Genomic DNA, 20,669 nt, shown 5'->3' on the forward strand with positions numbered 1-20,669 from the left:
GTATTACATCAGGCGCCGTGACGTCAAAGCGCGGGCCTCCTCCCCCCCAAAGTGCGGGGCCTGGGGCAGTCGCCCCGAATCGCTCTGCACCCCTAAGGGACGGGCGCTGTGCGTGGAGCCACGTGCGAGGCACTGGGCGGCAGGGTTTGCTGACCGCTGCGGAGTTTTCCACCAGACATCTCTGCAGACTTCCTCCAGTTGTACTATCTTTTTCAAACAGTCATAACCCAAAACATAACTATTTCAACAAACCGTCATCGCCTCGCTGTTATCGCGCGGCAATCTACGACTTCGCAAGCGTGCCTGCGAAACATCTGAGTGAAACAGACGAAAAAAAATGATAGACTTCTGCGCATCTCTCTGCGGCTCAAGCCTGTGCAGTACGGAGCTCTCTCCCCATCTTTTCGTGTCTTTCGGCATGATGTCCGACGTGTCGCCCCGCGTACTGGGGAGCTCAGATATCGTGCCGCCGGTACTGTCAAAGTGGGGAAATCTTCTTAGACGTACGGCGGTGGTGGCGGCGGCTACGCTGCTGCTGCTGCATGTGGCAGCCGGTGATCCAGCGCTGTGGAGGAAGCAGCAGCAGCAGCTGGGGTTGGTGGATCACCGCACAAATGTGTCGAGGACGTGCCGTACCCGTGGCTCGCCACGAGAAGGCGGCACGGCAAAGTGTGGACTGATCTCCATCCGTTCCAACTCCTTTCCCGCGGGCACTGAGGAGGTGCCGTACCCAGTGGCTCGCCAGGAGAAGGCGGAACAGCCAATGTGGACTCCGCCAGTTCCATCTGCGTGGGATAGAGTGTTGTTCCCTCGCACGCGGTGGGGTATTCTCCGGGCGCTCCGATTTCCTCCGGCGTGCATGAACGCTCACCGCTAACTTGATTGCTTTCGCATATAGGGGACTGCAGAGCTCGGGGGGGGGGTGCGTGGGGGATTTGGGGCCGGCTCGTTGCCTCCTTCTCGCACTTTTCGATCGAGCGAGCGAACACCGTGCGGAGGCATCGCGTTCGCACGTCGACGTCGCCACAAGCGATTCATCCGACCGACCGATCGACCGCCCCCCACCCCCCACCGCTCCACGGCTCATTGTACGCGAGGCCAAAAAGCCTCTCCTCTCGCCTCCCCCCCACCACCTAGTTAAAAACCAAGGCCCCCCCCCGCCCTCACTCCCCTCCAAACAAACCCGACTCCGCTTTCCGTTGCCCCGTTCCGAGCAAGCGCGTGAGCGACAGGTCGCAGCTAATTGGGAACAGACCCGCCACTCACAACCTTTCATGTGGCACTGGGCGCGTACGTACGCACGGCACGGCGCGCACGTGCGCACGCATCCGAGCCAAAACAATGACACTCTCTCTTCCCCGCCACCGCCACTCCCCCCCCCCCCCTGCACATGATCCGATCCAGCCTGCACTGCACCGCAATCGCACCACGTCCACCCCCCTCCCCCCCGTTACTTTGTTTACAAGGGAATTGAAGGCAATCAGGGAGAGCTCACGAGGAGGAGGAGGCGGGGGGGGGGGGCCCAGCTGGAAATGAAATGCCGCTGTTTGTTGTGGAGAAGCTCCTGCTGCTGCGGAGAGACACGGGGGGGGGGGGGGGGGCGCCGGTAACACCGTTGCCAAAAGCCCAAAGCTCACCGAGGCCCTTCCTTAACACTCTTCGTCTCCCCCCCCCCCACCACTCAACCCCAAACCCCCCTGCGCCCCCCCACAAAATCCCAGCCTTTTATTGGGTAGAACGGTGGCGCAGCGGTTAGCGGCAGAAACTTCCCGAAATGGGGGGTGCGAAATTTGTCAGTGAATAGATCGGAGCTGATGAACTCGTTCTTACGAAGGCGTCGTTGTCGTCAACGGCTTCAAGAAAGTGTCCCCCGATTGCCCATCAAAGTAACTGACTGGCAAAGAAACAGTGTTGTGAATTACCATTTAAAAACGAGAGAAATTTATAAAATGCAGTTACGTGGACAATTAAAGAAGGCGACAAAGAATTTACTCTTGGAACCCAGGATGGGAAGTTCGGGCAATGCCTGACAATCGCGAGGGCTTAGAAAAGTGGCATTGTGATGAAAGTTGTTGTTATTGTTGTTACTACGACACCAGGGTTAAGCTACACCGAGGTGCGGCGGGTTCTTAGTCACGACTCAGCCTCGGCCCTGGTCTGAGCCAGGCCTCAACAACGCCTGGTGGTGAACTGTGACTCAACCGTGGCTCTGAGTGGCTCAGTGGGCGTGGCTCTAAGTGGCTCAGTGGGCGTGGCTCTAAGTGGCTCAGTGGGCGTGGCTCTGAGTGGCTCAAGGAACTCGGTGTTAAGTGAAACTCGTGTTAAGTGAAACTCGTGTTAAGCGAAACTCGTGTTAAGCGAAACTCGTGTTAAGTGAAGTGAACTCGTGTTAAGTGAAACTCGTGTTAAGTGAAACTCGTGTTAAGTGAAACTCGTGTTAAGTGAAACTCGTGTTAAGTGAAACTCGTGTTAAGTGAAACTCGTTAAGCGAAACTCGGTGTTAAGTGAAACTCGTGTTAAGTTAAACTCGTGTTAAGTGAAACTCGTGTTAAGTGAAACTCGTGTTAAGCGAAACTCGGTGTTAAGTGAAACTCGTGTTAAGTGAAACTCGGTGTTAAGTGAAACTCGTGTTAAGTGAAACTCGTTAAGCGAAACTCGTGTTAAGCGAAACTCGTGTTAAGTGAAACTCGTGTTAAGTGAAACTCGTTAAGCGAAACTCGGTGTTAAGTGAAACTCGTGTTAAGTGAAACTCGTTAAGCGAAACTCGTGTTAAGTGAAACTCGTGTTAAGTGAAACTCGTGTTAAGTGAAACTCGTTAAGCGAAACTCGGTGTTAAGTGAAACTCGTGTTAAGTGAAACTCGTGTTAAGTGAAACTCGTGTTAAGTGAAACTCGTGTTAAGTGAAACTCGTTAAGCGAAACTCGGTGTTAAGTGAAACTCGTGTTAAGTGAAACTCGTGTTAAGTGAAACTCGTGTTAAGTGAAACTCGTGTTAAGTGAAACTCGTGTTAAGTGAAACTCGTTAAGCGAAACTCGGTGTTAAGTGAAACTCGGTGTTAAGTGAAACTCGTGTTAAGTGAAACTCGTTAAGCGAAACTCGGTGTTAAGTGAAACTCGGTGTTAAGTGAAACTCGTGTTAAGTTAAACTCGTGTTAAGTGAAACTCGGTGTTAAGTGAAACTCGTGTTAAGTGAAACTCGGTGTTAAGTGAAGTGAAACTCGTGTTCAGTGAAACTCGTGTTAAGTGAAACTCGTGTTAAGTGAAGTGAAACTCGTGTTCAGTGAAACTCGTGTTAAGTGAAACTCGGTGTTAAGTGAAACTCGTGTTAAGTTACTAGAAGTTAAGGGTGTGCTTGTCTCCTCCTCTGTACGCCGTGTGTGTGTGCGCGTGTGTACGCCGTGTGTGCGTGTGTCCGCGTGCGTGCGTGTGTGCGCACGTGTGTGCGCGTGTTTATGCGTGTGTGTGTGCGCGTGTGCGTGTAAGCAGAGAGGCATGAATCACTATTGTTGCTCCCTCTAGAGGAGACGGAGAAACGAGAAACAGATGGACAAGATCGCTTGCATCTATCTGATTTGGAGATGTTTAAAAACAACTATTTACAACGAAAAAAAATTCCACCATTAACAAATATTTACGAAACGCTAGACAATGTCCTTAAGCTTTACACAGTCATGCTTACATCTTATATCCCATTATAAATGTATCGCCGTATATGTCTAACGCTGCACTTATTAGGACTCTGCAGGGGCTTCCGAGCCCTCCCGATTCTTTTGTGTGTGTATGTATATAGAACTGCCCTCGATTTCATCCCGACTGTCCTATCAATGCCACTGGATTAACAATTCGCTCGGTGCAACCAGCAGAGCAGCGTGACTCCCCCTTGCGCGTCGGAGAGAGAACGGCCCCAAGGAAGCGGACATCACAGAGCTACATCCCAGAGCCCCGCTTCTTGCGAGCAGACCCTGGTGCGTAACAGCAATAGAGGGCAGCATTTTGCTACCAGCCCAATGGTTGAAACGATACTTTTTTAATTCTCAAGAGCTGCGATTTAGGCAAATTATATATGGAACCAAATTTTACGTTATGTTTTTTTGTTGAGCGTGTGCAGTCATTCTCCGGAGTCGTCCGTTTTTTTTACCTTCACGTTGAACAAAACACGTGTTTAAGATTATCGAGATATTTTTGCTGCTGTAAATGTCCACACGACGACAAGCCACTTCGCTGAGCTATCATTCGTGTTGGCCATGTCGCTTCCGTAAAACAAGCTAGACAGCTCTGTGGGCTTTAACAGGTAAGATCAGAAATTATAGTCAAGTTAAATTTGTATTTGCACTCCTATCGTGTTCTTATATTGTGTGCTGTAACGTTCTGACCCCGTGCCCCGACTGGACATCTGTGAAAAAAGAGCTTCATAGCTCATCGGATTCCTCCAGTATACAGTGAGGGAAAAAAGTATTTGATCCCCTGCTGATTTTGTACGTTTGCCCACTGACAAAGAAATGATCAGTCTATAATTTTAATGGTAGGTGTATTTGAACAGTGATAGACAGAATAACAACAACAAAATCCAGAAAAACGCATGTCAAAAATGTTATAAATTGATGTGCATTTTAATGAGGGAAATAAGAATTTGACCCCCTCTCAATCAGAAAGATTTCTGGCTCCCAGGTGTCTTTTATACAGGTAACGAGCTGAGATTAGGAGCACACTCTTAAAGGGAGTGCTCCTAATCTCAGCTTGTTACCTGTGTAATAAACCTTCTCGAGACGACTTCTGGAATCAGTCCTTTATTTTCCACTTCCACAGTTACACACACTCCCCGTTGCTGACAGGCAACGGGAAGCGGGCAGACAGCCAGCGAAGTCGCACCCCGCACGTGGCACCCAGAGCCCCGTACGCGCGTGGCTCCTGCTCTCTTCGTTCCCAGGTCTGCCCCCGACTCCTCCGTCTCTCCCCCTCTTAACCCCTGGGTCACGTGGTACTCCTAAGCCAATCCTCAGTAGTCAGCGTTGACCGCTCCAGATTACTCCCCGTCAATTCCCGGGACCACGCCTCTGATCCGGCTTCCCATTAGCTGAGGCCAAGATCGGCCAAGCCAATCACCTTAGCTAACATGCCGTGATCACGCCGAGGCCATGCTCCCCTCATTGGCTACAAAGCGGGACCGGCAAGCCGATCGCCACGTGAGCCATACATGGCTCTTATTACACCTGTATAAAAGACACCTGATCACAGAAACAATCAATAAATCAGATTCCAAACTCTCCACCATGGCCAAGACCAAAGAGCTCTCCAAGGATGTCAGGGACAAAATTGTAGACCTCAACAAGGCTGGAATGGGCTACAAGACCATCGCCAAGCAGCTTGGTGAGAAGGTGACAACAGTTGGTGCGATTATTCGCAAATGAAAGAAACACAAAAGAACTGTCAATCTCCCTTGGCCTGGGGCTCCATGCAAGATATCACCTCGTGGAGTTGCAATGATCATGAGAACGGTGAGGAATCAGCCCAGAACTACACGGGAGGATCTTGTCAATGATCTCAAGGCAGCTGGGACCATAGTCACCAAGAAAACAGTTGGTAACACACTACGCCGTGAAGGACTGAAATCCTGCAGTGACGGCAAGGTCCCCCTGCTCAAGAAAGCACATATACATGCCCGTCTGAAGTTTGCCAATGAACATCTGAAGGATTCAGAGGACAACTGGGTGAAAGTGTTGTGGTCAGATGAGACCAAAATGGAGCTCTTTGGCATCAACTCAACTCGCCGTGTTTGCAGGAGGAGGAATGCTGCCTATGACCCCAAGAACACGTTTTTATGCTAAGGGGACAGGACAACTTCACTGCATCAAAGGGACGATGGACGGGGCCATGTACCATCAAATATTTGGTGAGAACCTCCTTCCCTCAGCCAGGGCATTGAAAATGGGTCGTGGATGGGTATTCCAGCATTACAATGACCCAAAACACACGGCCAAGGCAATAAAGAAGTGGCTCAAGAAGAAGCACATTAAGGTCCTGGAGTGGCCTAGCCAGTCTCCAGACCTTAATCCCATAGAAAATCTGTGGAGGGACCTGAAGGTTCGAGTTGCCAAACGTCAGTCTCGAAACCTTAATGACTTGGAGAAGATCTGCAAAGAGGAGTGGGACAAAATCCCTCCTGAGATGTGTGCAAACCTGGTGGCCAACTACAAGAAACGTCTGACCTCTGTGATTGCCAACAAGGATTTTGCCACCAAGCACTAAGTCATGTTTTGCAGAGGGGTCAAATACTTATTTCCCTCATTAAAATGCAAATCAGTTCATAACATTTTTGACATGCGTTTTTCTGGATGTTTGTTGTTGTCATTCTGTCTCTCACTGTTCAAATAAACCTACCATTAAAATTATAGACTGATCATTTCTTTGTCAGTGGGCAAACGTACAACATCAGCAGGGGATCAAATACTTTTTTCCCTCACTGTAGATATCTAAAAATATTCTCATTCTGATGGCGCTGGTTGGGATCATTACAAGCCGGGCCATGGTGGCTACACTGCACGTGGCTTCCTGTAATCCTGCAGCACCGTGGTGGCAGCAGTGAGGGTTCGTGGGATCACCGCGCACACACACAGATGTTGTGAAACTCCTTTCTCCCGTGGACATGAAAGCATCGCCGTACCCTGGCTTGCCAGGCGAAGGCGGCCCAGCAATAGTGGGAACCGCACCTATTCCGTCTGAACAAATGGATCGAGCGTTTCCCCCTCGCACATGTGGGGCTTTCACCGGGTGCTCCGGTTTCCTCCCACGTGTAAGCACTCGTTAACTGGACGATAACAACCTTTAAGATATATAGAGGACCGCAGAGCTTGGAGAGGGACCTTGGGAAGGGAAGACGTTCAAACAACAAATACACGCCGATCACAAGGCATCAAGTGTTGCACGCTTGCGTGGTTATAATGTCTTTGTGCGGTGTTTGCCTTCAGGCGTTCTCTGGTCTAACACCGGTGAGACTAGGCTCTGGAGCAGGCCAATCAGGTGGCAAGGACAATGGGTCCATTATTGTCAAAGCCACACGTTGTTTGTATCTTTTGTAATAAAAGACTCGGACGCTTCTCTCTGTCCTGTGTCCTTTATTTGGGTTCGATCTCTTTTCCCTCACGGCACTCCCCTATATACTCTCTGCTCTGCAGCCCCAGGCTGCTGTCGCTCACGTAGCCCAACTCCCTCCTAGCAGACCCGCTGCTGTCTCGTCGTGCAGACCCCTGCTGCCCGACTCCTCCTTTGCAGACCCGCTGCTCTCTGCAGCCTCCTCGCTGCTCCCGCTGCCCGGGGGTCGGTCACCGTTGGCCGACGGTGCCGATCCTCGTGGCTCGGGTGTGTGGCGATCTCGCCACTCTCTCCTCACCCTTCGCCCTGCGTGGCCTCCCACTTTCCCAGTCTCCGATCACTCCCGACTGCTTCCGGTTACCCCCCTTATAGACCCTTACCCTCTCCCCCACGTGACGTAACTCCTCCCCCCATGACGTCACTTCCGGGAGGTCGTTTACGCCCGCATCACACTTTGACCAACTGGCTGACAGTCTACTAGTAGCGGAAACTACCCCTCACCGATATTTAATTATCCAACTACTCACCAGTGCTTGCCAACTTCTTCCTAGCCTGTTACAAACTAACTGAGCAGACATCAGCACTTGCCTCACTCTTAAATTGTCTGACTTGTCGACGTACAGTACAGTATTATTTTAATGTAATATTTATTTCATTTGCACTACGATCGCCGTACGAATAATCCTGCCCGAGCCAACTTGCGCTGGGCAGGGGGAACTTATTATTCTGACGCTGATTCACTCACGGGACGCTGTCGGTTGCCACATGTCGCTGTGCTTTATTCGTTTTGCTTCCGTCATGTCGGTGAACCAGGTCGCACTCGCAAATGACTCCACGCCGGTCTCCCTCGAGTTCTCATCTGGCTAAACAAAACATAACTTGAACTTTGAACTTGACCGGCCATAAGGACTTTCCACTCCCACTGACCCCCAACCCTGACTAACTAACACTCCATCTCCAAAATTGTTTTATTTCTAAACGAAATGTTTTATTTTATCAGGTAAGGCCCCACTCAGCCGCTAAGTAGCTTTTTTTCAGAAGCGACCTCGCCATCACAAATAACAGCTCATCGAAATTGGGCTCATTGTGTGGAAATGTACAGCGGCCAAAGTGTCTAGACGCGTGGTGAGAGAGAGACACGCAAACTACAAATATACAGCAGGCGTCAAGGATGGGAATCGAACCCACGACCTCCCGTATACCACGTGAGGGAGATAGCATCACGCCACCGTGGCGCGCATAAAGACAAAGATCCCCCCCCCCGTTAGCCTCAACAGACTGTTGGGGCAAGTGCTGTAAGCGAGTAGCACCTATGAAGGCCGGCACGGCACACGAGGGGAGTGGGTGGCCAGCACCACGCCCGACCGCCTTTGTCTCCCTGATGGCGATGTCGGCTACACACCGCACCGGGTACTCATGAGGCCACCTCGGGGAGGAGGCCCCAGGACCGGTTGAGATAATCGTCACCGGTGTTGGCGCCGGGAGCGGGAATCGAACTCGGGTCGCCGGGTTTCCGAGCGCAGCGTAGTGCTAAGCCACTCCCCCCCCCCCGCCCAACCCCCTTGAGCAACCCAACCTGACCAGCGTGGTGAAGTATGGTCGAGCAAAACCCCACGGCTCACACTGTGTGGGGCGGCCTTCATCCACAAAGTGTGCTGGCAACGGCGGCGTAAATTATTGCCGCCCTCACGGCAACTGTCAATTGGCATTCACACCTCGTCCGTGACTCGCTGTCGTGCGGAGGAATGGCAAAATCCTTCAGCGCGATGCCGAGGTTTCGATATCCAGTCAGGGGATCTCGCGAGGATGGGCCGCCCCCCCCCTCCCAATTCTCTGGCCGCCCAGTGGCGCACGACGCGAGAACGCCAACAGGCGAAGAGTCGAGGCACTCGGCGGGACGCTCGATGAATCTCGGAGATGTCGTTCGCCAGATTCGCGCCACGCGGCGGCGAGCCTCGGTGACACGGCTGCTGAATTGCCGACGTGGCCTCTCGGCGTTCCCACGTTACGGAGAGAGTAAAAAACGAGCAACGGTAATTCGCGATAATCAGATGGCGTATTGCTTATAATCGTCCCACTTAAGACCTTGCGACGGTACGACAAGGTCGCGGACATCTCCTTTGTCCCGGGCCTGACCCTCGCGCCCTTTGGCAAAGCCGGGGGACGGCAGGGTGAACGGAACGTCTCCGCAGCCTGGTGCACGCGGGGGGGGGGGGGCCCGTCGCGCCTCTCCGGCTTTGCTTTGACCCACCGGGCTGGGTCAAGACGGTAGAGTGGTGTGTGGACCAAACCCTCCCACCCTCCCACCCCCCCCTCGGTGTTTCTGCTCAGCTTCTCTACGAAAATGCCACGTGACAGCAGCGGCGGGTGCAATTTCACCGTCTCTCAAGGACCGACCCCTTGTTGTCGGTGGGGGGGGGGGGCGGCAGAGTGGAGGGGGCGGGTGGTGGTGGTGGTGAGGGGGGGTGGTGGCATGGTGCGGCTGTTTGGTGAAATTTGCGCGGAAGAATTTTTTTTTTGTAAAACCCAAACGAGTCTCCTCCGCAACGTGGCCATGCGGTCGTCCACCTCTGCCTCCTGCCGCCACTCAACGAATACCCCCCCCCCCCTCCGCCCCCCCCCACTTCAGGTCCCCACCCTCCCTCCCCCGCTGTTTATCCTAACGAGGACCGACTCCGGCTCAGGTCAGGCCTCACGCCAACCAGCGTTAAACCGCGCCGCCAATAAGGCGCGCGCACGCTCGCACGCTCGCGCGTACAATAGAATCACAAGAGACTGGGGCACCCGGTGCCAAACGCAGGCAGTGCACGTACGCGCTTCCCCACGTCGCAATTGCAGCGGCCTCCGCCGCCGCTGCCACCGCCGCCACCAAACGGGCTCGACTCCCGGCCTGAGTTTCACGATAAAGTTCGAGTGGCTCCAAATTCCGGCGACGTCAAACTTGAAGAAGAGTCAAAGCTGACGTCGCCGGCGCCACGTAACCATGGCAGTCTCGGCCACAGCCAAGAGAACCGCTCGGGGCGGCCCTTCCGTCACGCACGCAGGGCCGACCGCGGGCTCGCGGCGGCGTTTTATCGCCAAACAAATAATACCGCAATCGTAATCAATCGCGGCCTCGTTGTGGACTGCGTTGTTCGCCACGGGCGGTTGCTTTGACCGTGCTTCGTTACAACGGTGACCGTGGGTTTGTGAAGTTGGCGGCGGTCCGTACCACCGTACGGCCCGTCCCGCAGCCTCCGATCAGCCTCGAGCCACCTCCTCCAACCCCTCCTCCTCCTCCACCCCCTCCTACCTCGTCAAGCCCAGAAGCTCTCGAACAAGACGAGGTTAAAGTCACTTCTCTGTCTCCGCTCCGGTCGTATGGAATTCACTCCCTACATAGTCAAATGCCCATACACTCACACAGCGATCCACAGACTCACACAAAGACCCACAGACTCACACAGTGATCCACAGACTCACACAGCGATCCACAGACTCACACAGCAATCCACAGATTCAAAGAGACCCACAGACCAATACAGAGACCCACAGCCTCACACAGAGACCCACAGACTCACACAGAGACCCACAGACTCATACAGAGACACTGTCGCAGCTCCGGTCGTCTGTGGAGTTCCTCCCCTCTCACTGCGCCCGCACATCGGCGTCAGTGTCGTCGCTTCCGTCGGTATCTCCTGACGCCCCCCTCTTCAACCCTCGGCAGTCGGCTTCCGTGACCAACGTTAACTTTTGCGTCTGACGTTTAAAATGCGCGTTTGTACACCCCCTTCACCCGACGCGGACGAATTTATGAAGCTGTCAAGTCATGAACGAATGCGGCCGTATTATGACTACCACTACAAACACGGAAAAAAGGGGGGGGCGGCGATATGACGAGGAGGGTGGGGGCGAGGGGGGCGGCCGTGGGTTTAGAGGTTATGTGGGAACGTCGCGAGCTCGGCAATTAACCTCGCGGAGGAGGTTCGGCGAGTTTGCTTCACGCTCTACCGGGACCTGCCGCTTTCCGCGGGAGGTCAGCACCGCCACTCCCCCGCCCCCCTCCCCCCTCCAGCCCCCCCCCGGTTCAAACAAGCGGCCGATTGAACGGGACCAGACGCACGTACGAAGGGGCGGGGGGGGGTTGCGGGCGGCTCACAACTGGGCCACTTCGTCAGTCACCTACAGAGGGGGCGACTGCCGTCGGAGGGCGTGACGTGCCGGCACGCCTCTCCTCCCCCGTTGCCACGAAGCCAAGCAGGGCCCTCCCAAGCCTGGCCGGTAATTGGACGGGGCAACCGGCAGCTGACACTCAAATCCAGAGAGAGCTTTGGCGCGTCGCAGCGTCGTACGGATATTGGCCTCTCTCCGGGTGCTCCCGGGATTCCTCCTGCGCAGGGACAAACGAGTCTCGCTCGTGGACATTCGTGGCCAAGCTTCCCAGCGCGAGACCCTCGTGAAAGAGAGACCTGAGACTCTAACGAGTCCGGATAGAGAAAATTCCATTAATAATAGGCACTAGAGGTCATCAATTATCCTGCGGCTTTGGGGGGGCACCATATTTAAAAGAAACGCGGGGAAATCACAACTAATCATTACCTTCGTGACTTTACCGAAAGAACCAAAGAGTATGGATTCCTGCAACTAATCATTATTTTTTATTGCTTGAAGCACATTATACTTTAGGTGTTGTGAAGATGTTTTTTGTGTTTACCATGTGCAATTGGCATAAATAAACATAAAATAGGACAAAAATAAATATCGCTCCCACCACCTTAAAAAAGTTACAAAAAGTTACCGTACCGTTCTTACCACTCTAATCTCCAAGACTCTGCATTTGCAGCGGCTTTTGCCGGTTTCGCCGGATCGGCGCGGGACCGCCGGATCATGTTGGAAGCAGCCAGAGAATCGCGCGGTGCCGGCCCTCCCTCCCTCCCCCTTTCCTTCGATGATTGTGGGGGACACGAGCCTGCCTTGACAATTGGTGCGCTTCTGGAACAATCTGCCTTCCGATATTAGTAAGTCCCCGGAACTATGCACTTTCAAATCGTCACCGAGATCAGTGGTTCTTAACCTTTACAGCAGCCTTGCACCAATTTGGTTCTCAATGTTAATAAACACAAAGGGTTTAGATGAAACAAAGTAAAGTCGTAACTTAATGTGCCCGTGCTTAATTCGTGTTTTCGATGATTTACCTTCTAACAAAAATCTGGCCACGTCTCGCTACCCCCCAGAAAGGGCATCTGCACCCCAGGGGAGTGCGTGTACCCCAGGTTAAGAAGAACCACTGCTCTAGATTGACGAACTCATTCCTTTAGAGCGGCTTTCTGTGTTCCGTTTGTCGTCCTTCCCCAGCATCTCCAATTAGCACGGTTGGCAACGTACGGTGCAAAAGAAGTTCAACACACACGCACTCGCGGAACAAATTCAATGTTTGCATTTGCCTGTAAACGTTCCGATACCATTTGTACACTTTGAGTGGGGTGTTTTTTTTTTATACTGCTTCGTTAATCGTGAAAAAAATATATAACAATTATTAAATTACTTCACTCATGTAACTTTCGCGTTCTGAAAAAAAATCCCGCGGCGGAAATTGAAATTCTTGTTCCTAATGAGGCCTGGGACTAAAGTCCAACGCAAAGGCGACAGGATTTCAGAAAACACCTCTCAATGCAAATTACGATCACGGCCGCGGTGCCTTTTGCAAAAAAAGCAATTAGTGGAAGTTCCTGCCGTGCGTAGCGTGAAGCGCCACGGCCCCCCCCGTGCCCCCCCCCCCATCCCGGCAGAATCTCACGCAATCGCAAATTAGATTTTTGACCGTAACAGCACGACGCCGCCGCCGCCGTCGCCCACGCACTTACAAATCGTTAACGCTGTACGGAAAATTCAATTAAAATGTCGTGTGGCGATGGAGAGGCGATGAGAGAGGGAGAGCGAGGGAGGGAGAGGAAGAGAGAGAGGGGGGCCCTCAACTTCCTGCTTAACGCCCGAGCGAGCGCGATTGAATTAAATTTTTGTGGGAGGAGGCTCCGGGTGGCTCAGGGTCGAGCGAGTGCAAATGTTCAGAGGAATGAGCCAGCGCAGCCGAGAAGCCTGGGTTTGAATGCCAGGTTTAGGTTTGAGGCGCCCACAGTTAAAAACGGGGTTCTCTCAAGTGCCGTGGACCGATGGTGTCGGCCGAGTGGTCGCGTGCCCTCTGGACGCGGGTCAACTCGGTCCCTTGTGTCTTGGGGTTCTCACCAGATTTCGAATGAACTTACAAACTATTTTTCATTTTACCAGGTAAGGCCCCACCGAGGCCACGTAGCTCTTTTTTTACACGTGACCCGGCCATTGCAAACGATTGCTCGGCGAAGAGGCTTATCATCGTCATGTGGAAAAGTTATAGCGGCCAAATACTCGAGACGCGTGATGTTGATTATGAACGTGGAGGGAAAAACGCGAGGACCCGGAGAAAAATCCACGCGACCACCAGGAGAACATGCAAACTCCCAAGTATACAGGGTCGGGATAAAACCCACGACCTCCTGCTTACCAGGCGAGGGAGATAACATCTCGTCACCGCAGCACCCACAACTTAGATTGACCTTCCAGGAAACTAAATCCCGTTGCAATAAATGTGGTTTGTCGCCTAATTCGGGTTAATTTCTTGTCTCAGGGTTAACACTATCCATTTGGTTGTCACGCGATGAACACCCTTTGCCGGCTAAATATGTTATTCCACTTCACGTAGATTATTTGGTGATACTGCTGCTGCGTTGGCAATGGTGCACAAGCACAATTAGCAATAACAACACTGTGGCCTTCAAAGAAAAAACATTACATGATAGGTGACGTTTCGGGAAATGACCCTTTTTCATGTTCACACGCTACGAAGAAGAGGCACGCTTGAATCGTTGCCTACTAAGTACACACAGGTTTCCTTCAACGCTCCGTGCAGTGCTGCTTCCGTGCGTGCCCGAGTGTCTCGCTAACGTGGACCGGAGGCTCGAGGAATCATCAGTGCAAAAAGGGAGAAACTTCACAGCCTCGTCGGATTCCTCCAGCCTAGATTCTGACGCTCCGCGGGCATCACCTACCGAGGACACCGCTCCATGGCGCGACCACATGTCGCTCGCAAAGACCGCACACCTGGAATCACCACCATCATCAGCTATCACCGTCGAGCCCCATGACCTATCCACTGCTGGATGAAGGTTCAGCCCAAGCCACCGCCGCTCGCGTGGAAGGGAAACGGCCGCACGGCCACGTGACCCTTGACCTTGGGCCGTTGTTGGAGTCCGCGCGAGGACAGGGGGGCCCCCCCCCCTGAGCCTGGGCAACGGCTCTGCGGTGACCTCCGCGAGTTGAGCGGGCGGCGGTGGCGGTAGGATGGAGACGGGACTGGGAGGCGGCATTCACACGCGACTTTCAATACGGGACGCTGTAAATTTTCCGAGCGGCGAGTCCGACGGCCAACTTAATGAAGGTTTGGTTTATTTAGTGATTTGTTCTGCGACGGCATCGCAATGCAGATGCCAGCGCCGGCGACCTCGATGGGCACCCCCCCCACCCCCCACCCCCCCTTTTTTTTTACCAAGCCGAATGGATTTTGGCAACAACAAAAAAACTGGAATCGCGAACCGGCAACGTTGTCGACTTAGCACTGTCAAGACCTGAAGTTTGAGAAGCGTAATGAGGTCTACGATCTATATATATGTGTCTGTGTATAAGTAACAACACAAAATGATACACTTTGCTTTATATAGCAACGCGCTTGACAAGCAGTCGTAGACAAGGGGGGGGGGGATAAATCCAGCACTGGAAATGACCCAGATTTGAACACAGACAGCAGAGCACTGTTATGGCGTCGTAGTTGTGTGTGTTACAAGTGGGGAGCGGTCGTGGAGCGGTTAGCGCTACGCTGGTCACGCGACCCTCTCGTGTGCCGTGCCGGCCTTCATAGGTGCTCGCTAACAGCACTTGTCCCACCAACAGTCCGTGAAAGGATAGACGGGGGATCTTTGTCTGTGTCGCACACACAAAATGCAAAGATCCCCGTGTAGCCTACGCAGGCTGCTGAGACAAGTGCTGCTCGCCGGCGTGGCACACGAGGTGGTGGTGTGACCGGCGCCACGACAGGCGCTCGTTTGAGGCCGAGTCGACCTAGGGGAGTCCCAGCACCGTTTCAGATAATCGTCACTGCCCTCACCAAAACAAAGATCCCCCGTGTAGCCTTAACGGACTGCTTGGGCAAGCGCCGTTAGTGAGCAGCACCTATGAAGGCTGGCACGGCACACGAGGGGGGGGGGAGGGTGGCCACCACCATGCCAGACCGCCTTTGGCTCCCTAGCGGCGATGTTCACACGCCACACTAGGTACTCGTTTGAGGCTGAGTCGAACTAGGGGGGTCCCAGCACTGGCTCCAATAATCGTCACCGGTGTTTGGCCGTGAGCGGGAATCGAACTCGGGTTGCCGGGTTCGTAGCGCAGCGTAGCGCTAACCGCCACTCCCCGCACTGCCCTAACCACTCCAATCCACTCCGCACACACACACAATTATGAGCGTGCACTGCGTAATTATTTCCTTTCCTGCTTTAACGAGGTTCTGCATTAGCCCCAAGCCACCGTGGCAGAGGCTGTCACGGAGTGAGCGCGCCGCCAGCCTCAAACCGCTCGTCAAAGCAACAGACGGTGCTCGTTTTACCTACCCCCCAGAGACATGATTGATGATGATGACGACGTTGCCATATAAATACAAATAAAATGCTCCTTTTGCAGGAACGGTACCGAACGTTGGGATGTTTGGCCAATTCTATTTGCCGAGCTTTGAACTTCGTGCGTGGGAGGGTCAAAAACCGAAAGTACCCGCAGCAAATCCCACGCTCGTAGCGAGAAGGGAATAGCATTTAGAGCGCCGCACGGATGGATTCAATCCAGTAGCTGCACCGCCATCTCCTGGTGGTGGCTGTGTTGGGTTTGGGAGGGGTCACCAATCTGCGTCGTCCACCAACCCCTCACCTCCGAAGCGCGCGACCAAACCTAGCTGATCGTGACAAACTGGGCCCGGTATGTCTGGGCCAGGAATTTAACCTCACGCCTTCGTGGGCTGGCCGCCCCACGAGACAGAGCGCCGAAGGTGGCGAAAAACTAAAAAAACTTTAGCCGCAACCCATTTAGTTACAACGGCAAATAAGAGTGAATTTACTCGATACGATAACATCACTCGCTTCAATTGATTTCACCATTATTGGCCACATCAGGAATTCGGAATGCCCCCCCTCCTGATGCTACGCAAACCTCTGGCGTGCACCGAGACAATTGAAGGATCTAAACAAATGACCTGCTGCTGTGGCATTGGCAGCGGCGCATTCAATCAATAACAGCATAACAATCTAAACTTCAAATCTTGAACAACAGGAGGGTTGGTGGATCACACAGGGATTTGGGGCCGTGTGTGTGATCCACCTAGCCAGCCACCGCTGGCTACGAGATGTTAACTACCTCGCCTGGTACGCAGGAAGTCGGGGATTTGATCCCAACTCTGACGCCTGCTGTATATTTGGAGTCTGCGTGTCTCTCTCGCCCTGTGGTCGCGTGAATTTCTCTCCGGGTCCCCCGGATTATCCCCTCCACATTTAGAATCAAGGTTTTTGGCTGCTGTCAATTTCCATGCGATGAGACAACTCTGTTGAGCTGTCGTTTGTGATGGCCAGGTGGCTTTAGAGGGCCTTGCCTGGTGACAAATGAACCACCTCCACAGGGAAGTTTAAAGTTTGTTTTCTCCCTCTCTCTGTGCGTCTCTGTGTTGTCTCTCTCCGCTCGTGTGTCTGTCTTTTAGTCTCCGTGTCTGTGTTTGATCTCTCTCTCAAATTTAGCAATCTTTGGAAGAACGTAATCAACCAGGTGGGGTGTTTACTGTTATGTTAGCCGACTCTCTGTGTTGTATTGCATTATATTTCTAAGTTTACTACTTTTGTTTTCTCTTTCGTTTGTACCTGATGACGGAAAGAACCAAAGAATAAAAAAATACAGTTTTATAGTCTTAGAACGTAGGATTAACCGGACGTGATTGTGTGAGGAGCTCACCGGATCTGTAAACAGGCGACGTTTCAGGCAATGACCCTTCCTCAGAGCAATATGTGGTTCGGTCTCGTGGACTATTGGGGGGGGGAGGGGGTGGGGTGGCATGGTGGGTGGGGTACAGCTGCCACGCTGACTGGGCCACTTCTAGGCCCTTAAAGCAACACGGAAAAAAAAACTGTGTTAAAGAAATAACTCAGATGTGCCGTTGCCACTGCTCCAATTTACACCGCCGTGTTTTGTTTTGTTGGTGCCGCCGTTTGTTAGCGTGGCTGCGCGTTCCGCTCTGGAGCCGTATAAACTCGGCCCCGTTTCCTTGCCAGGATGTGTAACGGCGCCCAGGAGGTCGCGGCGCTCAAATGTTTCGCATTTATTTCTTAATATTCCATCACCCGCCCGCCTGCCCCGACCTTGACTTTAATGTTGTTTTTATGCGCTTATATTATATAATTTATATATATTCCAAACAAACCTTAACACAGCGATGAACGGGAAAGGGGTGGGGTGGGGCAGTGTTGTGGTGGGAGAGATGGAAAAACGCTCCGGGTTAATGAAAGCGAAATCCGCGCCAGATATATATTATATTGTTTTAACCACCGCGTCAGTAGTTTTTGAAGGGATGTGGAGTTAGTTTGGGGGAAAAACAACCCAGCGGATAGCGTGGCCGCGGTGAGCCGCTCACAGTCGAACAGGCGCACTCAAACATCGGCGCTTTTAAAATGTACCAACGTAACTTGTGTACGTATACGATAAGAGAGGCCATTGCCGGTCTGCAAGGGGAAAACAAGAGGCACCCCCGTCACGCTCTTCCCATAAACCCCCCCCCCACACTCCCCCCCCCCATGCTCGCAGAGCAACCAGTAAATCTGCCTTTTTGTGTACTAATAAAATGTCAGGATAATCTGTTCGTATTTTTTCGTCACATCCTCTGAAGGATTTCAAGAATATTCTGGTAAAATAATTACGGCAATAGACCGCGGCTTGAAGAGTCGAGACCGCGATTTTAAATGAACCAGCCTCAGCCACCTGCTATCGTCACACCTCTTCAGTGTCGCCAACTATTATTTTTTTTCTGTTAAATGTCTAACGAACGTTGCCTTCCGACATTTAAACGCGCCATGCGTCCACGTTCACCGTCGCCGACATCGCCGACAATGCCGCACTACCCGCACCTCCGAGTAGCACGGTTGGCTACGTACGGTGCGAAAGAAGTCCAACATTGATACATAGACTCACATAAAGGCCCATAGACTCACACAGACACAGACTCACACAGAGACAGACTCATACACTCACACAGAGACCCATAAACTCACACAGAGACCCATAGACTCACATAAAGACCCATAGACTCAAACAGAAACCCATAGACTCACACAGAGACCCTTCCCCCGCACCTCCGATTTGCCACGGTTGGCTACGTAGGGTACGAAAGAAGTTCAACACACACACACGACATCTCGGCAGCGGCCGAGGGCGACCTTTGAACTCACCGAGGGCGCGGGTCGCTCGTACCAGCGCCTCCCCCAGCTTGACGCGGCCTTGCGGTGGCCGCGGGGGTCTCGCAGCGCCGGCCTCCTCCTTGCCGTCACCGCCGTCACCGCCGTCGCGGCCGCCTCCTCCGTACTCCTGCAGCAGGCGCGGGAAAACCCGTGCCGGGTGGCGGTCGGCCATCGTTGCCAGCCCTGTGTGGCACACAAAGACAAAGGTCCCCCCCCCCATGTAGCCTTAACAGACCGTCGGGGCAAACGCCGTTAGCGAGCGGCGCCGATGAAGGCCGGCACGGCGTGCACGAGGGGGTGGGCGGCCGGCACCACGCCCGGCCGCCTTTGTCTCACCGAGATGGCGATGTTTACGCACCGGGTACCCATCTGAGGCCGAGTCGACGTGGGGGAGGCCCAGGACCGGATCACGTGTGCAAGGGGGCAACACTCTATCCTGGGGACAGACGATAGCGGTCCGCAATTTGCCGCGCCGACTTCGGCTGGGGAGCCGGGGGTACGGCAGGAGGCACGTGGGGGGGTAAAGTGTGGGAACTCCCACGTCCTCTTCCAAACCGTCTGGTCAGCGTGGGGGGAGGTGGGGGTTCTCTAAGCGCTGGTCCCTCCATTCCATCAACAGTTGACGCGAGCGAGCAATTGCAGGGCTGCGCCTTCATACAGTGAGGGAAAAAAGTATTATCCCCTGCTGATGATTTTGTACGATTGCCCACTGACAAAGAAATGATCAGTCTATAATTTTAATGGTAGGTTAATTTGAACAGTGAGAGACAGAATAACAACAAAAAAATCCAGAAAAACGCATGTCAAAAATGTTATAAATTGATTTGCATTTTAATGAGGGAAATAAGTATTTGACCCCCTCTCAATCAGAAAAATTTCTGGCTCCCATGTGTCTTTTATACAGGTAACAAGCTGAGATTAGGAGCACTCCCTTTAAGAGTATGCTCACAAAAGCAATCAATCAATCAGATTCCAAACTCTCCACCATGGCCAAGACCAAAGAGCTCTCCAAGGATGTCAGGGACAAGATTGGAGACCTACACAAGGCTGGAATGGGCTACAAGACCATCGCCAAGCAGCTTGGTGAGAAGGTGACAACAGTTGGTGCGATTATTCGCAAATGGAAGAAACACAAAAGAACTGTCAATCTCCCTCGGCCTGGGGCTCCAAGCAAGATCTCACCTCGTGGAGTTGCAATGATCATGAGAACGGTGAGGAATCAGCCCATAACTACACGGGAGGATCTTGTCAATGATCTCAAGGCAGCTGGGACCATAGTCACCAAGAAAACAGTTGGTAATACACTACGCCGTAAAGGACTGAAATCCTTCAGCGCCCGCAAGGTCCCCCCTGCTCAAGAAAGCACATATACATGCCCGTCTGAAGTTTGCCAATGAACATCTGAATAATTCAGAGGACAACTGGGTGAAAGTGTTGTGGTCAGATGAGACCAAAATGGAGCTCTTTGGCATCAACTCAACTCGCCGTGTTTGGAGGAGGAGGAATGCTGCCTATGACCCCAATAACACCATCCCCACCGTCAAACATGGAGGTGGAAACATTATGCTTTGGGGGTGTTTTCTGCTAAGGGGACAGGACAACTTCACCGCATCAAAGGGACGATGGACGGGGCCATGTACCGTCAAATATTGGGTGAGAACCTCCTTCCCTCAGACAGGGCATTGAAAATGGGTCGTGGATGGGTATTCCAGCATGACAATGACCCAAAACACACGGCCAAGGCGACAAAGGAGTGGCTCAAGAAGAAGCACATTAAGGTCCTGGAGTGGCCTAGCCAGTCTCCAGACCTTAATCCCATAGAAAATCTGTGGAGGGAGCTGAAGGTTCGAGTTGCCAAACGTCAGCTTCGAAACCTTAATGACTTGGAGAAGATCTGCAAAGAGGAGTGGGACAAAATCCCTCCTGAGATGTGTGCAAACCTGGTGGCCAACTACAAGAAACGTCTGACCTCTGTGATTGCCAACAAGGGTTTTGCCACCAAGTACTAAGTCATGTTTTGCAGAGGGGTCAAATA

At 52.7% G+C, this 20,669-nt stretch overlaps 1 protein-coding gene across 3 annotated transcripts in view; it reads right to left on the reverse strand.

The window, feature by feature from the left end:
* Window positions 1-20,669, reverse strand: part of TANGO6 (transport and golgi organization 6 homolog) — a 229,088-nt gene that overhangs the window by 76,502 nt on the left and 131,917 nt on the right. For all 3 annotated transcript variants that reach the window (XM_078881923.1, XM_078881921.1, XM_078881922.1), the window contains exon 18: window positions 18,626-18,817. In XM_078881923.1, coding sequence (XP_078738049.1) covers window positions 18,626-18,817 — 192 coding nt within the window. The remainder of the gene's footprint in view (window positions 1-18,625; window positions 18,818-20,669) is intronic.

This window comes from Lampetra fluviatilis, chromosome 63, assembly GCF_964198595.1.
Source record: "Lampetra fluviatilis chromosome 63, kcLamFluv1.1, whole genome shotgun sequence".
Classification (NCBI taxonomy): domain Eukaryota; kingdom Metazoa; phylum Chordata; class Hyperoartia; order Petromyzontiformes; family Petromyzontidae; genus Lampetra; species Lampetra fluviatilis.